The 20,741-nt window shown below is 39.2% G+C and overlaps 2 protein-coding genes across 4 annotated transcripts in view; both read left to right on the top strand.

The window, feature by feature from the left end:
- PFT1 (phytochrome and flowering time regulatory protein (PFT1)) overlaps positions 1-17,047 on the top strand; it is an 85,313-nt gene extending 68,266 nt beyond the window's left edge. For 2 of the 3 annotated variants that reach the window (XM_077376594.1, XM_077376593.1), the window contains exons 11-16: positions 5,766-5,819; positions 8,458-8,486; positions 9,924-9,992; positions 10,135-10,219; positions 15,680-15,766; positions 16,588-17,047. In XM_077376594.1, the coding sequence (XP_077232709.1) occupies positions 5,766-5,819; positions 8,458-8,486; positions 9,924-9,992; positions 10,135-10,219; positions 15,680-15,766; positions 16,588-16,845 (582 nt within the window). In that variant the 3' untranslated portion in view covers positions 16,846-17,047. The remainder of the gene's footprint in view (positions 1-5,765; positions 5,820-8,457; positions 8,487-9,923; positions 9,993-10,134; positions 10,220-15,679; positions 15,767-16,587) is intronic. The other variant, XM_077376595.1, reaches the window with a different exon arrangement.
- A 1,454-nt stretch (positions 17,048-18,501) lies between these two features.
- LOC143870334 (uncharacterized) lies at positions 18,502-20,388 on the top strand. Its single transcript, XM_077376596.1, has one exon. The coding sequence runs from the start codon at positions 18,596-18,598 to the stop codon at positions 19,262-19,264; it is 669 nt and encodes a 222-aa protein (XP_077232711.1). The 5' UTR covers positions 18,502-18,595; the 3' UTR covers positions 19,265-20,388.
- The last annotated feature ends 353 nt before the right edge of the window (positions 20,389-20,741 follow it).

The raw sequence follows: 20,741 nt of genomic DNA, 5'->3' as shown, positions 1-20,741 counted from the left end.
AACAAGTTTTTTCATGGAATTATCTTATTTTTTACATGTCTGATTAACTTTTACAATTTGTACAAGAGGCCTGTGCTAGCCTGATTTCAAAAGTTTTTTTTGTAATTTTTACAATTTTCTCAAATTTTGACAGGACTTTGATAGAACCTGGACATTCGAGGAGCTGAGAGCGAGGTTTACCCCTGCAGTCACTGACTGGGAAACACCCTTGAACAGATTGAGTGAGGGTTTAGAAGACGATCTAACTCTGTTTGAGATGACGGTCGGACAGAGGTCCGATACTGTAACCAAGACAATGATCGAGATGGGTATATCCTCACCTGAGGACATGATTGTTTGAGTAGGGCTCGAATGCTTTGACCATGATGATGGTCATGAAGAGTTTATCTTCATACGGGAAGATAGACTGATTTGAGCAGAGTTCGGACTCTGTGACCATAACAATGGTCAAGACGGGTCTAAACTCTTTTCAAAAGGTAGAGCCGAAAGAGGCTGTGACCACGACGGTCAGGACAAGTCTATCTTCATGTGAAAAGATAGATTTATTTGAACAGAGCTCCGCCGCTTTGACCATAACGATGGTTAGGACGGATCTAGACTCTCTTGAAAAGTAGAGCCGAAAGAGGCTGTGACCAGGACGGTCAGGACAGGTCTATCTTTATATGGAAAGATAGATTTATTTGAGCAGAGCTCCGCCGCTTTGACCATAACGATGGTCAGGACGGGTCTTAGACTCTTTAAACAGTAGAGCCTGATAAGGCTGTGACCAGGACGGTCAGGACATGCCTATCTTTATATGGAAAGATAGATTTATTTGAGCAGAGCTCCGCCGCTTTGACCATAACGATGGTCAGGACGGGTCTAAACTCTTTAAACAGTAGAGCCTGATAAGGCTGTGACCAGGACGGTCTGGACATTTCTACCTTTATGTGGAAAGATAGATTTGGGCAGAGCTCTGCCGTCCCGATCATAATTATGGTCAGGACTGGTCTATCTTCAAATGGGAAGATAGATTAATTTGGGCAGAGCTATGCTGCTTTGACCATAATGATGGTCAAGATGGGAGATGAACGAGGGGTTAAGATTTCAAAAAGAAATAGTAACCTTTATTTATGAAAGATGGAGCCAGAATGAGGGTTTTTTGGTTAAGCGTGATAACCGCAAGATGGACATTCCTCCAGGGTACAATAGTTGCTTATCCAAAGAAGGTAATGGTATGGGTTTGCAACCATGACTCTGGACAAAACAAAAGGTTTGGAATAACCCCTAGTTTTGGGTAAAAAAATGAGCTGCGACCGTTTGCGCATCGGGCTAAGGTAATAACATCCCTAGCAAGAATTAAGGCAACCCGGGGACACCTTTCTAGACTCGCTCGACATGCCCTAAGTGGGCCAGAGGTTTAGTGTATTCCTATTTGGGAATATGCTCACATCTCTCGAGAGTAACTGGTTTTGGTTTTGCCTAACTCTAAGCTCAGCATGCCTTATGTGGGCATGGTATACATCTACATGCCTATGCTGGGCTTATGCATTGTGATGAAAGCTTGAAGGTCCCTCTCGCCGAAGCGTATCGAACAACCCGTACCAGGATCTCTATCGCAGGGGAAAGTTCAATACAGCCCCGTTTTAACACCACCACAAGGGCGACGTGCAAAGAGGTGGTGCTTTCACATCAAATGGAGCCGTGACAAACTGCAACCCGGGTGATGAAATCCCAGACGCCACCCATCCGTCCCAAGCGCTAGTCACTCCCGAGGGTAATAGGTATGCAAAACATGGTGTGTGTAGTGTTTGACATAAAATAAAGGGGTAAGCCTAGGTGCCTCCCGGGCATTTTTGCGCAATTTGGCTGCAATTTAGAGCATTGGCTTAAGCAATTCCTGCAGAACAAGTGTATGCTATTGAAAGTAAATCTAACACTTTTATTTTCGCTTGTGAGGAGCATCCGTAACTTGCTAAGTGTTCGCAACTTGCGGGTGCCCCTGAAAGCTACATCGGGTTAAGGATAACCCTAATAAAGGTAGAAAAGCCAAGTTATTTGATTAAATTTTCCGAAAATGCCAAGTCAAGTCAATATAGAGCTATAACCTTTTGATTTTCAATTCAAATCCCCAGCAAAGTCGCCAGTTTGTGGAGGCCGGTTCTTTCCCACCGCGTGCGAGGGCGTCGGGGGATCACCACATCGGGTACTCCTGGGAGTGTTAGTTGATCTGCATTTCTTGCGGACTCGGGACCGTGATCCCGACTCCGCAAGAAAGAGAAACTCAAAGTCGCCACCTAGGTTAGGGCCTAGGACCCGTGCCTGTTCTTTCGATGAAAATAGGATAGGTATCCGAATTTCATTGGAGGAACAGTAACCAAAGGGGTTCTTTTGCTCTAGGCCTAGAACCTTGTAATTTTGCTCTGTTTGTTTAGGCGTGGTCCTTACAGATATCTGGGTAAGGGTTATGGTTACAATTGGGGAAGGTGTTAGGCACCCCTCTTGCCCGGATGAATCCGGTCTCTTCACTTGATTTGGCATTTTTGAAGAATTTAATCAGGATAACTTATCCTTTTATCCTTTATTTCGATTATGCTTAATTCTAGAATGTAAATAAAATAAATTTACAAAAAGAACGAAAATAAGCGGTAGTTATCTTGATTGAGGTCGTATTCTGTATATAAGTCCCGAAAGATCTCGCAGCTGACCACAATCAGGTTAACTTAAATCAAACGGAAAAGACAGTACGTGAAGGAAAAGAAACTCTGGGTTTATGATTCCCTCCGTTTGTCCAACACCGTGGAGCGCCAAGGCTCTCGTCTCTGTCTCGTTTGTCTATGGTAGGACCGGAGACAGAGTGGTGGGATAAGAAGAGGGAACGTAGCCCTATTTATAGTGAGGAGAGAGGTTTACGTTACAGGATTTAGGGCAAAAGAAGCCCTAAACTCCGTAACTACCCTGCACCGAGTTTTGTAATGTAAGTGCAGAAAACTGGAAAATAAATGTAAATTTACCAAAGGAGCGTGAAGGTTTGTTGAGAAACCGGCAGCGTAACGACGCTGATTTGACAAAAGGGCTCCGGATTTGCCGAGATTTCGGCAGAACAACGGGGCTCTTTAGATAATAGGACCTTGTGTTCTCCGAAATTCAGCAGCGTAAGGGTGCTATATGGACAAAGGGTCTTCGGGTTTGCCAAGATTTCGGCAGAACGATGACGCTATTTAGATAATAGGACCTTGTGTTCTCCAAAATTCAGCAGTTTAACAACATCTAACACTTAGAGACGTGTTATCGCACGTCTGATATTCAGTACATACTACATTTTACATGTAATTCATATAAATTTGTATACATAATACATATATTACATTTCACATGCAATTCATATAAATATAAATATGTAAAACGTTCTGATATGGTATACCACTAGTACATTTGCAATTTTGGTTTTGATATGCCTTTCAATTTTTGTACCAGTTTCGGTGGGGAGAGAAACAGAAACAGTTCATTCGTTTCGTGTCTGGTGGATATTTAAAAGCATGCTAATGAGATAGTGGACTTGCCGCAATTTAATTCCTGTTCTATTTTAAAAAAATTGCTATTGTTTAAAAAAAAACCCATAAAATAAGAAACATGTAACAGAACTTATCACTAGAAAGGTGTCAGAAGCCATTAAGGTCCACCAATGTGTAATGATTTGTCGTAACATTGTTGAAGTGCTATTTTGGGTCAAGGTTTTAAATTTCTTTTTCAGTTTCGGCACGGAAACGGAAACATTTTGGTTTCGGTGGAAATCTTGTGAAATCACGTAAACATATGGAAACATTTTTTAGATGAAACTTGGGGAATGCTAGAGTAAGCAGAAATACATACTTAGAAACCAATCAGGTAAACGAGAAAGCCATCCATAATGTCTTAATCGCATCGAACACCTAGTGACATGTTGCCGCACATGTCTGGTACCATAAACTTAATAAAGAAATACAATGTAATGAAGTATAAGAATGTACAAGGACCAAATCTCACCTCCAAGGACCCCCAACTCTATGTCAATATGATGTAAATAGCTTTATACGATGTAAATCATAACACCTTTCCATCTTTTTTTGTCCTTTCGACCATTTCGGTCAAATTTCAGGAATTCGATCAAATTTCGGGAATTTTGGTCGGAAATAATGACGTGGAAGAGATTTTGTTTCAATGTGGATGGAAATGGAAACATTTCAGTTGTTTCGGGGAAATTTTAAAACATGTTTTGGGTGAGTAGCAATTTCCGACTTGCATAATGTTGCTTTGAAGACAAAAAGAAACTTCTCTGATTACAACATCTAATTAGGGTTATTGATGGAAGCAAAACAAAAAAAAAACAGAGAGAGAGAGAGAGAGAGAGAGAGAGAGAGAGATCTACTAAAGGCCACGTCATCGAGTGGCTTTTCTTGCAGGTGTTTATACTTTCTGTGATGTGAGCAAGGTCACATTCGGAAATCACCAAAAGTATAGCCTTGATGTCTGCCTGTGCTCTTCTCATTATGTCCTTTATTGGCTTTGCTCGTGGTGTTTATCCGGATGCTTGTATTCGTTTGGTTTGAGTAGGGCTGTTTATCGTTGATCAGTTCGCCTCCGCTCTATTGAAAGGTCTCCATTCCTATGGCGGTTTTGTCAACGCACGCGTCTCGGGCCGGATTGACCTCGTGTAGTGATTGTGGACTCGTACAAGGATATTGAGTAGACGGTTGATGTATCAGACTCGACCCTTTCTTTCGTAGCATGCATTCCCATCCGTGTCGCAAGTGGACCATCTTGTAAAGAGGAGCTGCAGCCTTATACTTGGTGAAGCAAAGTAGTATACCCTTTTCTTCATGTGAGACTGAGAACTAAGGACATTTTAGTGGATTGTCACCATGTAGGACAAGATTACTTAATTGTAAGGATGCAACTAGGGTTGATTTTTTGGAAATTTGGGTTGAGCTTTTACCATTAAATTGGCTGGGTTCGGGTTGATTCCAATTCATTTTTTAGCAAATGCTCAACCCAACCAACCCAAGTTGCACCCTTACCTGACTGGACCCCATATGAGATAAGAAGATCACCATTACCAGAGGCACTGTTAGGGTTTTAGAAATGCCTGTTATTCACTCCCTAAATCAAAAGGTTTCTCTTTATTTATTTTGGTAAAAGTTGTTGCATGCAACAATTGCTTTTTCGGTCAAAGAAAAATTCCCCTCTCTCCATTTCTTCAGAAAAAGTATTGTCTACTTGGCAATAATCAATTTATTCATTTTTTTTCTGTATGGGAGCCTGAGGTTCACTTATAAACAAATATATAATATTCCGTTGAGCGTTCTAGGTTGAATGCTTCTGCTAGCAAGTATATGTTTTCTCTTTGTCCTATCTATGCGACTTTTTTTTTTTGAATGGTAGTCCTATGTGACTTTTGGGGTATTTTTTATGCATGGAAAGCACTCTGGGTCATATATCTCTATATATCTATGTATAAGCTGTAGGATTGGCTTATGTAATTTATATTCCTGAATCCATTAGAGATTTTCCTCTTTCTAATTGGGTTTTTAGTATATAGATTATTGTTTTCTTGGCACTGGATAATTTTATCACTTCTCCATCTGTAAACATAGGAGTCTCATACTCAATAATGGTTGTTCTTTTTCATATGTAAGTTTGGTCATTTTTAAAATTGTTTGTTTATCCATGGAGCCATTGATTTTTTAGACTCAATTTAGTTAATTTTTGGGCCTCTTTAATACCGGAAGGATTCCTTATACATGCAGGGGGATTTATCAGGACAAAGACAAGGGCAACCTGTATTCATTTGTAGTCTTGAAGTAAGTTTTCCCTCGCATAAAATTTATGGTTTTATGTCTGGTTACATGTACAATATTCTGTCCTTTCCTGAGGAAAAGTGGTTCAAATACCAATTGAACTTTTTTTTATTTTGATAATGATTAATGATTTTGTTTGGCTAACGATATTCACACTACCATGTTTTGATAATGGGGCGAACTCATCTATTCTTTTATTGTTTAACCAGCTGTCAAAAGCTTCTACAATTCCTGAAAATCTCTCAGTGGCCAATTAAAACATAAAAGAGAAGGTGAGTTCGCCTCCAGTATCAAAACATGGTAGTGTGAATATCAGTAGCCTTCTGCTACTAACAACAATGCATTTTATTTTTATGTTTTGCTAGATATCGAGTTCTTTTTCTAACTGGGTTTTATTTTTTATGTGTAACCAATTTGAAACTAATGCATTATGTCTTAGTTCTTGTTCATTGGATTCCCTTGGTTTATTATGCAGTGAGATACCCCCTTTACTTCCAATATTGCAAAATAAATAGGACATCTTGGCAGAAGAAAATTACAAAGGGAGTTGGAAGACTTTCTTGAAACAGGAAATATCACGACTTAATGTTTTGTTTTCAAAATGCGGGTCACTGTATTTCTGTTTTGGTTCACTGGCCGGCATATCATAGGTGGTTAGCTTGGGCCCCAGATCTGTCATTTTCTTTATTTTCATATTGTGATTAGACCCTAAACTTGTTCTGCCATATTGATATACATATTCTTATCTTTTGGTGTGATCTATTAGTGCAATGCATGTTTGGACGGATTTTAAGCTCATTGTTGAACTATGTCTGAGGTTAAATTAAAGTAAACTTCCTAAAACAATTTGATTAAGTTTTTGAAAGCCTAATCTGAAATTGCGACTGGTTTGTGCTATTTTATGAGAAGATTAACATGTTAAGCTCCAGAAGGTTCTCCGGAATAACCCGCGAACCTCCGTCTTTTCACCAGATTTTAATAAAGAAAATAACCACTTAAGAGTGGCCAATTTTTCTGATGCTGACTGTGTACAATCTTCCTTTGATATAGATGCTGGACTACTTGGAATTGTGCCTTTTTAAAAAGAAATCTTGCGACTTGGAAAAGTAGGAGATGTGTCAGATGATGTGGTTGAATACTGTTATGGAAGAGATCGCTTTAATGGTCAACAGACCAATGTCGATTTTATGTGATAACCAGGCAGCCACTTCATACCTAGTATTTTAGTTTTACATGGGAAATAAACATATTGAAGTAAATTTTCACTTTTGTTCTGGAGAAGCTTACTGCGAAGCTAATATCTACTCCATTTGTGAGGCCATACGATCAGTTGACCACAGATTTATGAAGGCTCATCGTTGAAGTCATTTTCTTATAATAGTATAATTTGCTTCAAGCTGGGCATGGATGGTACATATGCTCCAGCTTGAGGGGATGTGTTAAGAAATGGGTAGAGGGGATGTGTTAAGAATTGGGTAAGTTTTAATGTTGATATGATTCATTGGAAGTCTTGGGGTTTACTTTTCAACCCCCTTAAATTTTTCTCTTTCTTATTTTGCTTCTCTTATCCTTTCATTTACATAGTGCTTGATTTCTTCCAAGATAGATTTTTCTTCTTTATATAAGCAAGGGCACTCATAGTAAGATGGTTTGGACACATCCAACGTAGGCCTTTGGATGCTGGTGAGAAGAGGCGACTCGTGCCAAATTGATGAAGTAAAAAGAGGTAGGGGCAGACCGAAAACAACTTGGGTAGAAATAGTGAGGAAAGACTTGATAGCTAGGAACATAACAGAGAACATGACCTTGGATAGTATAGAATGGAAGAAAATGATCCACGTAAAAGAACCCAACTAGAGCCATGATTAGAGCTGGGTAGATTCCTTTCACCTTCTTCATGAAGTTTTTCTAAATGATTCATTAAGCCAACCCCAACTAGTTTGGGACAAAGGCTTTGTTGAGTTGAGTTGAGTTGAGATATAAGCAAGGGCACTGGGCCGCAATGGCGGGAGCCTCGTGCACTGGGCCGCCCTTTTTTATACAAGTAAGGGCACTTCTTATACTTTTGACACGCACCATGTGTCTTGTTTTAAAACAAATATTGATCAGGTTTTTTTCTTGAATTATGGTGATTGCTCTCGCTTTCATGGTATTTAGTTTTGTACTTTTCCCTCATTTTATTTGATATGGTAATTGTAAATATCATTTTTAATTTGCAAATGTTTCCTTATCCTATGATTCTTATAAATGATTCTAAAATATCATCTTCTTTTGCTTTCATGGTATTTAGTTTTGCACTTTTCCCTCTTTCTCTTTGATATTGGTATTGAAAATATCTTTTTTAATTTATCGAATGTTTCCTTTTCCTATGATTCTGATAAATGGTTCCAATCTATCTTCTTGTTTTGTTTACCTTTTCTACACTGGTTCTCTTGATTATCCATATCCTTAAGTTCCTATGTAACTTGCCAATTATAAATGTCTATTGTGTGTTTCTTCTTCAATGTCTCCATTTTACTTAATCATATTATCACGTAAACATTGGCAATTCCTTCCTAACTAATAAATACAATTTCTTTCAACTTTATTAATTTTAATGCTATTTGTTTTTTAGCATGATGTCTTCTTTTCTATTTGACAGGGTTATAGGAGTTCATCATCGCCAGAAACGTAAGTTTCAGATTCTATTATCCACTTTGCAGTTGCTCATAAATGTAGCTTCCTTGTTATTTTCATGGTTTTTTGTCTTTGGATGTTGAAATCTGAAATTCCTTCAAAATGTTCAGAAGATTGATGTTGAAGAGATAATTTTATGGAAGTGTTTAATGAACTCTATAACTTCCTTTTGAGCTTAAAGGTTTTCTATTTGATGATGGATGAGAGCACCTCAATGGGGATGTGGGTTTGCCTTTTCCATAGAAAATCATGGAATTGTGCATGCGATTGAAAATATTCATCTATGATATTGTGGAAATGTTTGAAAGGCTTCTGATAGATCATTTTTCACAACATTACAAATGAATGCATGCTATATTTCAGTGTAAAATATCATTAAATGATAGGGGAAATCACCCATAGTTGCCAGAGTGGAAGCGAGTATGTCAAGCGATGCAGGAAGCGAGCGGTTGATAAGAGAAAAAGCGGGAAGCGAAAAATTTTAAAGAAAATAATGAGAAAATGTGTGGGAAGTGTCTGAAAGTCAACATGAAGCATATAAAAAGTAGGATTGTAGTAGGTTAGGGTGGAATGGTTAATATAGGTAACGATGACAAGTATAAAAGAAGACTTTTTGACTACTCGGGATTACTAGTTTTAGGAATTTAGAGTTTCACATATTTTATTCATATTTATCTAATATTAAGATTTTGGGAAAAGTTCCGTATAATTTTCATTTGAAACTTAAAGATGAGTTTTCAAGTTTTAAATGCATTTCTTTTTTATAATTAAGATCGTTCAACCTTATCAAAAGGAGAAAATATTCTTTTAGGAAGAAATAATCACCTAAATAGAAAGCATACTCTCAATTAGGAGGAAACACGTAGGAAGCATTTGGGAAGTGTGCTTCCCCAAATTTTGGGAAGCGAGAAGAACTTAGCTTCCAAAATGAGTTTCCAGGAAGCGAGCTTCCCATCTAACTAGGAAATTTCCGGTAACTATGCAATCACCATCATTTCTACGCTCCAGCTTTCACATCCTATATTTCTTGCATTTTTATCAAACTTATGTTGCTCTTAGTTGTGAAATCATTATTCATGTCTACATTACATGCCAACTTTGTATTCCAAAGTTGGGCCCCTCTCTCTAGCATTATTTTACATCTTGTGGAGTTGTGGTTGCTATCTTGTTTAGCTGCTAATGCAATGAGTTGTTCTTGAGTTCCAACGAAAGAGCAAGTGTTTTTCTTTTGTAATGTTGGGCTTTGCAACTGCAAATGCAATGAGTTATGCTTGAGTTCCTACCAAATAACATGGGTTTGTCTTATTTGATGCTGGGCTGCCCATTTGCACTCTTTAGCCGTCTTTATTCTATTTACCATATTTTGCATGTAACTAATAGTTCCTTTTCTATCTGAGTTTTCTTTTGGATAATATTTGGTATTCATTTCAGGCTTGCAGCAGATTGGCCGCAAAAAATGCAAATTGTCCGCCTTATATCTCAGGATCACATGAATAACAAGTAACTTGTGGATCATCGTTCTTCTCTTTTTCTTTAGTGGCATATCCATCTTAAGTCTGCTTAACCTGCGTATTTGGCATGTGTTAATCGTACTAAATCTTGACTGCTTTTCTTATTCCTTTTTTTGCCTTTTTAATACTAGGCAATACATGGGAAAGGCGGAATTCTTAGTTTTTCGGACATTAAATCAGCACGGATTTCTTGGACAACTGCAAGAAAAGAAGCTTGTGAGTCTTTTGGGGTTTCAGCTTGTCTTTTGGAGTTTCACCTTCTTTTTTCCAGTTTCACATTGTGATTGTTTCTTTTGACTGTTGAGTTCCTATGCGTCTCGCGTTGCCTTGTATTTTCTTCTTCCATGGTTCACATTTGTTGTATATGCTAGATGAGTAATTCTGCTAGTATATTATTATTACTTGGGATTTGCTAGCGTCCATCGCAGAAGGGTTTTCGCGGATAGTCTGTTGCATCTGAAAACAGCCACCTTGTGAATGAAGACAAAATCTATCATATGCAGAGACTGGGTGGCTGTTGTCAGATGCAACAGACGCACGAAATGCTTTCTGCGATGGACGCTAGTAAATCCCTTATTATTTTGGTAAGTTAGTATATAATTTTTTTGATGTGCATAATTTTGCATCTTTTGTACACATAGTTGGTGACAATATCATTCATTAGTTTTGTAATTGTAGATAGCCAAATTGGAAATTCACAAGTTATACATTAGATTATTTTTCCATTTTTCATTCCAGTATGTTGTATTTGCTTAACAACGGTTTTTCGCTAGGGTTTCATGCATCATAGTAGAACCCATCAACAAGATCCATGGGCAAAGATTGATGTGTCGGGTTCAGGGACTGAATCCTTGTTAAAGTGTTTACTTTTTGTTTCTAGTATTGATTTGAGGGCTTATGTTCATTATTTTTCCTCACATCTCAAGGAGCATCTGAATGTGGTGCCATATGTCTGCCGACATATGGCCTAGGAAGGGATGGACATACTGTAAATTATGACGAAATTCAAAGAATGGGCCAAGGAGAGGTCAAAAGCTAATGGATCTAAGAACAGGGAGATCCTTGAAAAAATTATAACTTTCGATAGAGGAGAAGTGTATCCTTTGAACCCTATAAAGCTTCAAGAAAGGCAATAGCTTAAAAAAGAGGTGAAGTAGTTGTCCGATAAGAACAGGCCGTAGTCCAAAGGATCAGTAATTCCAAAAGAAGACCGTCTCTTAGTAGCTTGATGATGGGGTGAGATGCGACAATGCTGATACCATTTCATCGACTATTATTGAGTTTTATTGACTTGTGCTTGGCCAAGGAAGACTTTAAACCTATGCTGGATGGTCTTGTGTTTAATTCCTTAGACTTGGAGAGCTGTGACAATTTGGAGACGCAGTTCTCTAATGAGGGAAAGAGCTTCCTTTGTTTGCCATGGACGGGGATAGGGCAGTAGGGCCAGATTACTCTAATTGCCTTCTTTCACAAGGGTTTGGAGTTTGTGAAAGCCGATAGAATGGCCTTCGCTGCTGAATTTCATGAAGGTGCTCATCTGGCCAGAAGCATGGTTTTAAATTTTGGCCGAAATACCGAAATTTCGGATTTCGGCCTTGACCAAAATTTAAAACCGAAACCGAAAATTTTAATTTCGGCCAAAATTATAAGATTTTCACCGAAATTTCTACTGAAACCAAAATTGCGACCGAAATTTCCATCGAAATTTTGTTTTCGGCTGAGGCCGAAACCGAAATTTCAATCCATGGCCAGAAGTATAGGGGCATCTTTCATTACCGTATTTCCCAGGAAGGATGGTCCAGATAATCTCAGTGACTTCAGACTGATTAGCTTGGTGGGAAGTATGTATAAAATATTGGCCAAGGTCATTGCCAGGTCATTGCCAGTTTGCCAGCAGATCAAGGAAGGCCTTGGACTAGAACATTTCTAAGCACCAAGGGGCGTTATCTTAAGGAGGTGGATCCTTGTTGGTTCCCTTGTTTTTCATGAGTTAATTGCCTAAAAATATTAGAATGGGAAAGAGAGTATCCTTTTCAAGGTAGAAATGGAGAAAGAGTTGCTATTTGCTTGATTACATTCTTGGGAGGATGGGATTCGGTTATAGGTGTTCTTGGATGAGGAGTTTCTTATCCTCGGCATGGATTTTTTGTCTCTGTCTTTGGGAGCCCCATAGGCTTCTTTGTAAGCTCAAGGGCGGCTAAAGAATTGAGTATGATGATGGGAAAAAGCTAATAGAGGATGCTTTGTGGAGGGATTTAAAGTTGACGTCTCAGATCTAGATATTGGCCTATTGTAATACATTGATGACACTCTTATCTTTTGGGGTCCTTCATAGGAGGTGGTGCGAAATTTGAAGGCTGTCTTTATGGTCATGAAGATGGTATAGCTTATCCTGCTTTATTATTGTGCTTTATTAGGCGTTCACTTGAGATTTCTTTAATATTGTCTTTGAACTGTACCACCCAAATCCTTTTTTGCCCTCACGAATCAACCCTAGCTTTTTGCCTAATCATTAAACGCGAAATCCAATACCCATGACTGCAAGAAGCCTGTAAAAAGCACCCAACGGTCCACATACTCCCTTCCCTTCTTCTCATGCAACCCTAAACCTGTTCTGAAATCCAGTGCTCTATTTCCTGTGAAACAACCAGTTACTCCAAAAGCATAAGCTGCTGGAGAAGGCGTTATTTATTCTTTTATATGTTAACACTCCACCTCACGTGTGGCCCCTCATTCTTGGGTTGGCCTAGACGTGGCACATCTAGCCCCTCTTTTGGGTTTGGCCATTGCATGTGGATTTTTGCTATCAAGGAGGTTTGAACTCAGGACCTTTGGCTCTGATACCATGTGAAACAACCAGTTACTCCAAAAGCTTAAGCTGATGGAGAAGGCGTTATTTATTATTTTATACTTTAACATCGGACAGCACGTCGCCTGATGTGATAACCAACCAACGACGGTGTCCCCTATCGTTGGTTGGTTATCTCTTCAGGCAACGTGTTGCTGTCGGACTTGTCTCCAAACGATGGTGTCTCCCATCATTGGACGGTGTCCACCGTCGGCCTTGTCTCCAGACGTTGGTGTCCCCCATCATTGGACGATGTCCACAGTCGACCTTATCTCTCCAGACGTTGGTGTCCCCCGTCGTTGGGTGGTTATCTATTCAGGCGACGTGCTGTCGCCGGCCTTGTCTTCAGGTGACAGTGTCCCCCGTCGTTGATTGGTTATCTATTCAGGCTACGTGTTGCTGCCGGCCTTGTCTCCAGAAGACGGTTGCCCCCGTCATTGATTGGTTATCTCTTCAAGTGAGGGTGTCCCCCGTCGACCTTGTCTCTCCGTACGACGGTATACCCCGTTGTTGGCCGGTTATATCTCCAGGCGGCGATGTCCCCCATCGACCTTGTCTCTCCGGACGACGGTGTCCCCCGTCGTTTGTCGGTTATCTCTCTCCAGGAGACGGTGCCCTCCGTTGTTGGTTGGTTGTCTCTCCGGGCGACGTGCTGTCCGCCGTCGTTGGTCGGTTGTCTCTCCAGGCGATGGTATCCCCCATCGTCAGTTGGTTATCTTTCTCCAGGCGACGGTATCCCCCGTCATTGGTTGGTTTCTCTTACCCTTCTGGTGGTGGGAGTTCTTCTATTGGTGTTGTGCTACTCAGTTGATGTCTCTGTCACTACTACTTCGCCATTGTTCGAAGTGCGCCCTTTGGGCGTGCTTATTTTGTTTAAGGATTGTTGTTGTCCCTGCTAAGGCGTTTCTATTTAATCGTTGTTGGCATGCATCTTTGTTCGCCATGTTCTGATCGCTCTCACTGTCATGCTGATTCAGGGGGCACTACTCTTTTTTTATGGCCAATTTCCCTGCTGTACTCTTTCAGCCATTGCTATTTTCATAATGTGTACCAAATACCACACCAACTTGGGGGGGGGGGGAGTGTTGTACGAAGCTGACTGTGTGTATGAGATTATTGTCCTTTTTGTTGTATTGTTATTTTATTAGTTGTTTGTTGTAGTTTTCTTTGTAGCAAGTTGGAGTTCCATAATATATACACTCCATCTTGAGGGGGAGTGTTGAATAATGTGTAAGGGTAGTTTAGGCATTACATGTGTTGTAGAGGGTATTATAATCATTGTATCGCGATTGCCCTAGTTGGGCCTATATATACATCATTTACATGAGGAGCTCCCTCAGTGACTCCCCATCTCTCTTTTCCTCTTCTTCTTCCTCTCTAACCCTATCCATATTTCTAACAGCTATCGATGTACATATCACCTTTTTTTTTGGTAGGTATGCTGGAATTGAATCGCCGGCCTCTTGGTTGAGGAAGAGAGCCTCTTACCAATTGAGCTAGAGGCTCAGCCCCAATGCATATCACCTTTCCTTTATCTTTCACCCGTTCTCCCCCATCCAGATCCAAGCCTAAACATACCTAGAACCCTTACAACCTTAGATCTGACCTGCGATCATCTCAGATCCAGGATGAGACATCCAAATCTCACCTTTTGCTGTCTGTTACTCCTACAAACCATCAGGCTTAGGCCCTAAACTATTTGCCCTACCACCATAATCAGTACAGAATCAAGACCTCATCAAGAACCCTTACCCTGTTTATTTACAGACATAAAACTTTACTTCAAGCCTTCCTATATAAATCCAGCTCTCTATTTTCACATTTTTAACACAACCAGGCTTTGACAGTCCACCCTAATGAACTATCCTGCTCTTTTACCTGTAAACAGTCCAGTCTTTCCATATTTTATCCTGTAAATCCTCTACACCGCCCCTCAGCCTGTAACTAATTCCCTATTACCATATGAAATTCAGAAACCTTCTAGACCTGAAACAACATAGATTTGTCATCTTTAACAGACCTTTCCTGATCTGTAACTTTCTTTTATCCCTGCTGAATACCCCAGAAACTCTGTGTTCTTATTGGTAATAAAGAACATTATGGTGGAACTCTCTTTTATCCACCCTAATGAACTATCCTGCAGGGTGACAACCCTAATACTAACCTATTGGTAACAAAGAGGGGGTTCATACTGCATTGGCTATTACAGTTTTAGCCTTGGATTCATTCGAAGCATTTCTTCACTTCAATTTTCCTTTACGTTTTTTATTTTGTCGGTCGGTTCAGTTGTGCTCACATTTCAATTGCATATTTTGTTTGTTGGTTATTTCTTCAAAATCATGCCAAGCTAGCTTTAGTGCTTTAGTCTATTCTAAAATCATTAGTTATCGATGTATACCTAACCATGCCCATTGAAAAAAAAGATGTAGTCCTAAACACTATTAATGGAACATTATAAGCTTTGAAAGAATTGAATTTGGTTAGGTTGAACTTTGTAGCCATTCATGCTGTTGCCACGCCACGAGACAGTAAATGGACGACCATTTATGACTTCAACATGCTCATTCCTTATGAAATCAATGGGTTGGATCTCGGAAATCTGTGTATGCAATCACAAAGGCAATAGAACTCACTGTTAAAAAGTTCATGTTCCCGACTAAATACTCATTAAATGCATTGTAGGAAACTTGCAATGCATTCTCATCATTACCCATATATCTCGGCTTAGATGAGCTGTTTGAGGATTGTTATGTTACCATTTTGCTGATATAATCAGGATCATATGTACCGTTATGAATAATCCCGGATGTAATTTGTCTTTGGTTCAGTGTGCAGTCATCCAACTACCTTCACAGACATTGCTGCTTTCCGTTTCAGATAAGGCGAGCCGCTTGATAGGCATGCTCTTCCCTGGGGTGAGCTATTTGATTATTTAATAACTATGTGACAAATATCGTTCTCGGGAATTTGTCAGCAATAGAAAATCTCAGGATTAATTATTTTTATTTTTATTTTTTCGGGTTTATATCGGGAAAATGATAAAAATAAATTTATTTGAAAAATATATAAAACTTAAAATTTAAGAAAAAAATATAAAATAAAAATATTGTAAAAATATCGGGACAATATCGTAATATTATCGGTATATTTTATGATAAAAATGAAAATATCGCTATATATTTAAAATCTCGGGATTATTTTGGAATTTTGTTGTTTTATCAAAATGTCGCGCTAAAAATGCTATATTTTGAAAGTGGGTGATGTATCTGAGGTGCCTCAGATAGCTTATTTGAGCTGACAATTATAAATAAGCCGTCACCCATTTTGTTTGACTCATCCAACCCATTCATTCCATACGGCTTAACATAGATAGTGTGTTCATAAAAAACCATCTCCATAGGATCATCCTAACCATTCACTTTGTGGAGGCACAAAATGGATCCATTTTATAGCCATCCATTTTAAAGCTCCACAAATCAAGGGTTAGCATGATCCTATGGAGTTGATTTTTTAGTAACACCCTTTGTATGTTAGGTCCTATAGAATCAATATCAAACATCACCAAAGCAACATAGGTACCTACCCTATTTCTGAGCACTAGCTAAGATAAACTATCTGAGGGATACGTCAGATACATTTAAATATGGGATATATTTGTGACGTAGGTTAATAACCTAGGGATTTCTTCATTATAGCGTGCATTTTGAAACTAAGTTATATAAATTTATCAACCCAGGACATGGTTGTATTCAAACCACAGATATCTAGTCAGCAGCAACAACTCCAACAGCAGCAGCAACAGCAACAATTGCAACAGCAACAGCACCAGCAGCAGCACCAGCAACAACAATCGCAGCAACACCAACAACAACATATGGTCGGTACGGGCATGAACCAGACATTTGTTCAAGGGCCCAGGTCGCAAATCATGTCTCAAGGACAAGTATCATCCCAAGTGCCTCCTAACATGCCTGGAGGTGGATTTCTATCTTAAAAGGGGAATTTAGAAAGACTAATATATAGGAAATGCCAATGTGTCCCCCACCGGTTGGTCACTACCTTTTTATTCTTGTTGGTTGTATTCTACCTATGTATTTTTTCATGTTGTGCTAAACTAACAATTTGTCTGTTGTAAGCACTTGGATTTTAAAAAGGAATTTTCTTTAAATATATAGAGGAAAATGATGTTGCTTGTATATCACATTTTTATACCTTTTCTTAAATGCAACAGTGTTTAAGAAAATTTTCATTTCTTCATCTTATGGTAAGGATTCAAAGCCTTTTCTTACCTCTCGAGAAGCCAACCAGCCTAACTTTCCCCATTAGATTGTTTCAAGTGTAAAATTATCATATTTAGCATGTTTTTTGTTGTTGTTAGAATCATTATTTTCGTTCTTTAATAGAATATAAGTGAACTATGTTTTGCTATGGAATCTTTTCTTTCGTCATGAATGAATGAATGAGGGCATTTCCAAAAGGCTTGGGGCACACCCATTTCTTGAGTACACTCATACACGCCTGCATTGCATTGTATTTACTTTCATAGGCATGACATGGATTAAATCAAGAAAAACCTTAGTAGTCAGTATTACTTTCATAGGTATGACATGGTTTGTTGAACCAAGAGAAAGCTTAGTGGTCAGTATGCCGTTGCTCAGTCTAGTTAAGGGACATTGCTTACAACACAATGGAAACTACCACCACACTTAACCTAGTGTTCTTCATGAATGTATAATGAGGCGGGTAACTGAGAGAGCCACGGGGGGGGGGGGGGGGGGGTGGTGTGTGGTGGTTTAGCGCAAATAGATGATGAAAATTTTCATGGGTTTCATTTTCATAATATTATCAACACATTCATAACCTTACATGAAATTTATAATTCATGGATAAATCTTGAGTGTATTTCTTTCTTCCACTTTTTCGCATACCCATGGATATATGCATGTGCATGTATACAGATACATACAAAGATCTATAGCATGCATGAGAAAGAAGAAAGCATCAAGGCTCTTACAATAAAATCAAATGAGTTCTAAGAATGCAACGTTAAAAATGTTCCACAATGGAGGCCCACATTGACACCTTTAGTGATTTCCTAAACAAGGGTTAAGGCAATTAAAGTTAATCTGTCTTAAGAGTCCATAATTAGAAAAAGATGTGATGCATGGGGAGATCTAATCCTAATCCTCAATTATAAATAAGACTGGTTGCTTAGAGGGAGCAGCACACATAAAGTTACGTAAGTGTGATTTAGGATTTTCTTTAGGTGGTCCCTGATCTATTAAGGACAACATCTATACTTAGTTAGATTGGAAGATCCTCCCATGCTCGACGGACGGTGTTCATCAGGAGCATCTTCAACAGCCGAATTGCATGGATTGCACAGCATCACCATCTGATCACCATGCCTGGAGGTACGATCGGTTTCTGCATTAAGTTTGATTAATAAAACTAACATGCTAGACTAAGGTAATATGTGAAGGTACAGACTACATTCTAAAAAAGGAAAAAACCACTCCCTCCCAGATAGGTAACCGTCCCAACACCCAACATTTACACCGAACTTTGCATCACAAAGGCAAAAAAAAGAAAAGAAAAAGAACAATCTCTGTAAAGTTGAGGACCATTTCCTTTTGACTGTATTATATGGTTACAAAATAGAAAAAAGGAAGCCCCTTGTCTCCAGACCCCATAGATTGATCATCAAACAAAACAAAACAAAACAAGTACCCCTACACACCACCATGGGAGAAGAGGAGAAGAAACAGAAACACCAACTCCCAAAGCAGAAACAAGAACAACACTCCAACAAATCAACAACTGACCCTTCTTTTAAGCCGAGCTCCGACGTCAAAGGTCTCCGATTTGGAAGCCAATTCATCGTGAAATCCTTCACAGTCCGACGTGCCACTCCCCTTGAACTCTTACCCCTCCTCTCCCTCCCTCTTCCTCATTACACTCACCTCAACACCTCGCATCCCTTCCCTTCAACTATCGCCTTTTTGCCTACCAACTTCACCATTTTGGCCCACCATGCTTGGCACACCCTCACCCTTGGCTTCGGCACGAAGAAATCCAAAGTTCTTCTCTTCATCTTTGAATCTGAAAGCATGAAATCGGCCGTAGAACACCTATGGCCGTCAGCAATTCCGCTAGGAGAAGTAAACAAGAAGCTCATACGGGGACTGTCTGGGTGTGAAATGGCGCGGTTTAAGTTCAGAAAGGGTTGTATAACCTTCTATCTCTATGCTGTGAGGGGTGTTGGTGTCAAAGGGTTCTCTTGTGGAGAAGATCTTAGGACAATTTTGCAGTCTGTTGTTGCACTGAAGGATTTCTTGGATCACACTGCCATGCTTGCACTCCCAACTCAGAGGAGCATAGGTTTCTCACCTCCTGTTGCTATGGCACACTGACCATTCTTCCTCTTCTCCTCACCATTCTTCCTCTTCTCCTCTCTCTCTCTCTCTCTCTCTCTCTCTCTCTCTCTCTCTCTCTCTCTCTCTCTGTTGATTTTTCCCCGCATCATCGTGGACTCCCTTTTCCCTTGCCCGTGTTCCTCGTTTTGCCGCTGCATTCCGCATTTTGCCATACAGAGTCAATAAAAACTCCTTTGACTCTTCCAAGTTATGTCTGCTTCAACTAAGCACTCAGATGCATCAACCGAGTACTCGACCGTGTCGTGCCGAGTCGACTAGGATTTTCTTCAACCGTGTTTTGAAACGCTGGATTATTCTATGGGTTAGAACAAAAAAAAAAAAAAAAACTTTTTTCTTTCATCAATTTTGATTGGGGTGGTAAACTGAATTTTATATTGTCTTCTTTTTCCTTCTAATTTTCTATTCTGTAATTCAGTTTTAGTAAATGGGAGACTGTTGAGTTTTTCTACTCATTTTTATTTTATTTTATCCAATTTAGTCTGATAATTGTTATCAGTTTTTTTTTCTTGTTTCAGCCTTTGAAATAAATGTTGTAGATGAGTGAGAGAATTGGTATTCTCTTTTTTCTTTTCATTTTTGTCGCTTGTCATTTTGCAATTATATTTTGAAACCTGCTTGTTAATTTGAAAATTATAGGCCTTTGATATCTTAAAAGATAAAGGAGTAGTATTGTTCTTTCCTGTAATATCAGAGTTGAGATGTTTACTTTACCATGTGCTATCGGGCCAAATTGATCACAGAAACCATAAGTCCATTTGTTTGGTTGATTAACCATAAGTCCTAGAGAAGAAAAGCACATGAGGCTACACTGTCTTTTCATGGCAAATAGGTGTTGGGTTTATTTGTTGCCGAACTAAGCGTGAGAAGTCAAAAGTAGAAAGTGGTCAGGACTTTTGGATGATGATAACACATGGTGGGAAAACTTGGTTTTGCATTATATCTGCAGGGCAAAAGTAAAAAGGAAGGGGGCAGACTCCCACCTCTTTCAAAGACACTTTATGGTCTACAAAAAGCAATGGAAGAAAGGGAAACACAACCTTTTGTTATTCTCTTTAATCATGCCAAGGACCCAACCATTCCTTCCCTTTGCATTAGCATTTATCCTATCCTCGACATCCATTTGTGTATGTATGTATGCATGTCTGTATTACTGTATATGTGCATGTATTTTTGCATCCCATGTGGGGACATGTATGTATAATAGAGACCATTGATCTTGTAGAGCATCATGAGTCGACCCACTTGGTCTTGGTCCCATGCCGAACGGACACCCCATGCGTTAGATAAAGGGAATACAAAGATGTAATTTTGCTGGACTTTGGTTGTCTTTCAGATCAATGGTTCCAATCACATCCATCTGGAAAATGTGACCCAAAATACATATTATTGAATGTTAGGATGATCTGATTGATTTCCCATTTTTTTTAAAAAAAGGATTATCTGATTCAGTTGA

Source organism: Tasmannia lanceolata, unplaced genomic scaffold (assembly GCF_043159265.1).
Source record: "Tasmannia lanceolata isolate RefF3 unplaced genomic scaffold, GAP_Taslan_0.1 ptg000002l, whole genome shotgun sequence".
In the NCBI taxonomy this organism is placed as follows: Eukaryota; Viridiplantae; Streptophyta; class Magnoliopsida; order Canellales; family Winteraceae; genus Tasmannia; species Tasmannia lanceolata.
This window is presented reverse-complemented; position numbering and strand designations above follow the sequence as displayed.

Excerpts from the sequence above, each read along its gene's own strand:
- LOC143870334 (XM_077376596.1), top strand. The coding sequence starts at position 18,596 with ATGGGAGAAGAGGAGAAGAAACAGAAACACCAACTCCCAAAGCAGAAA.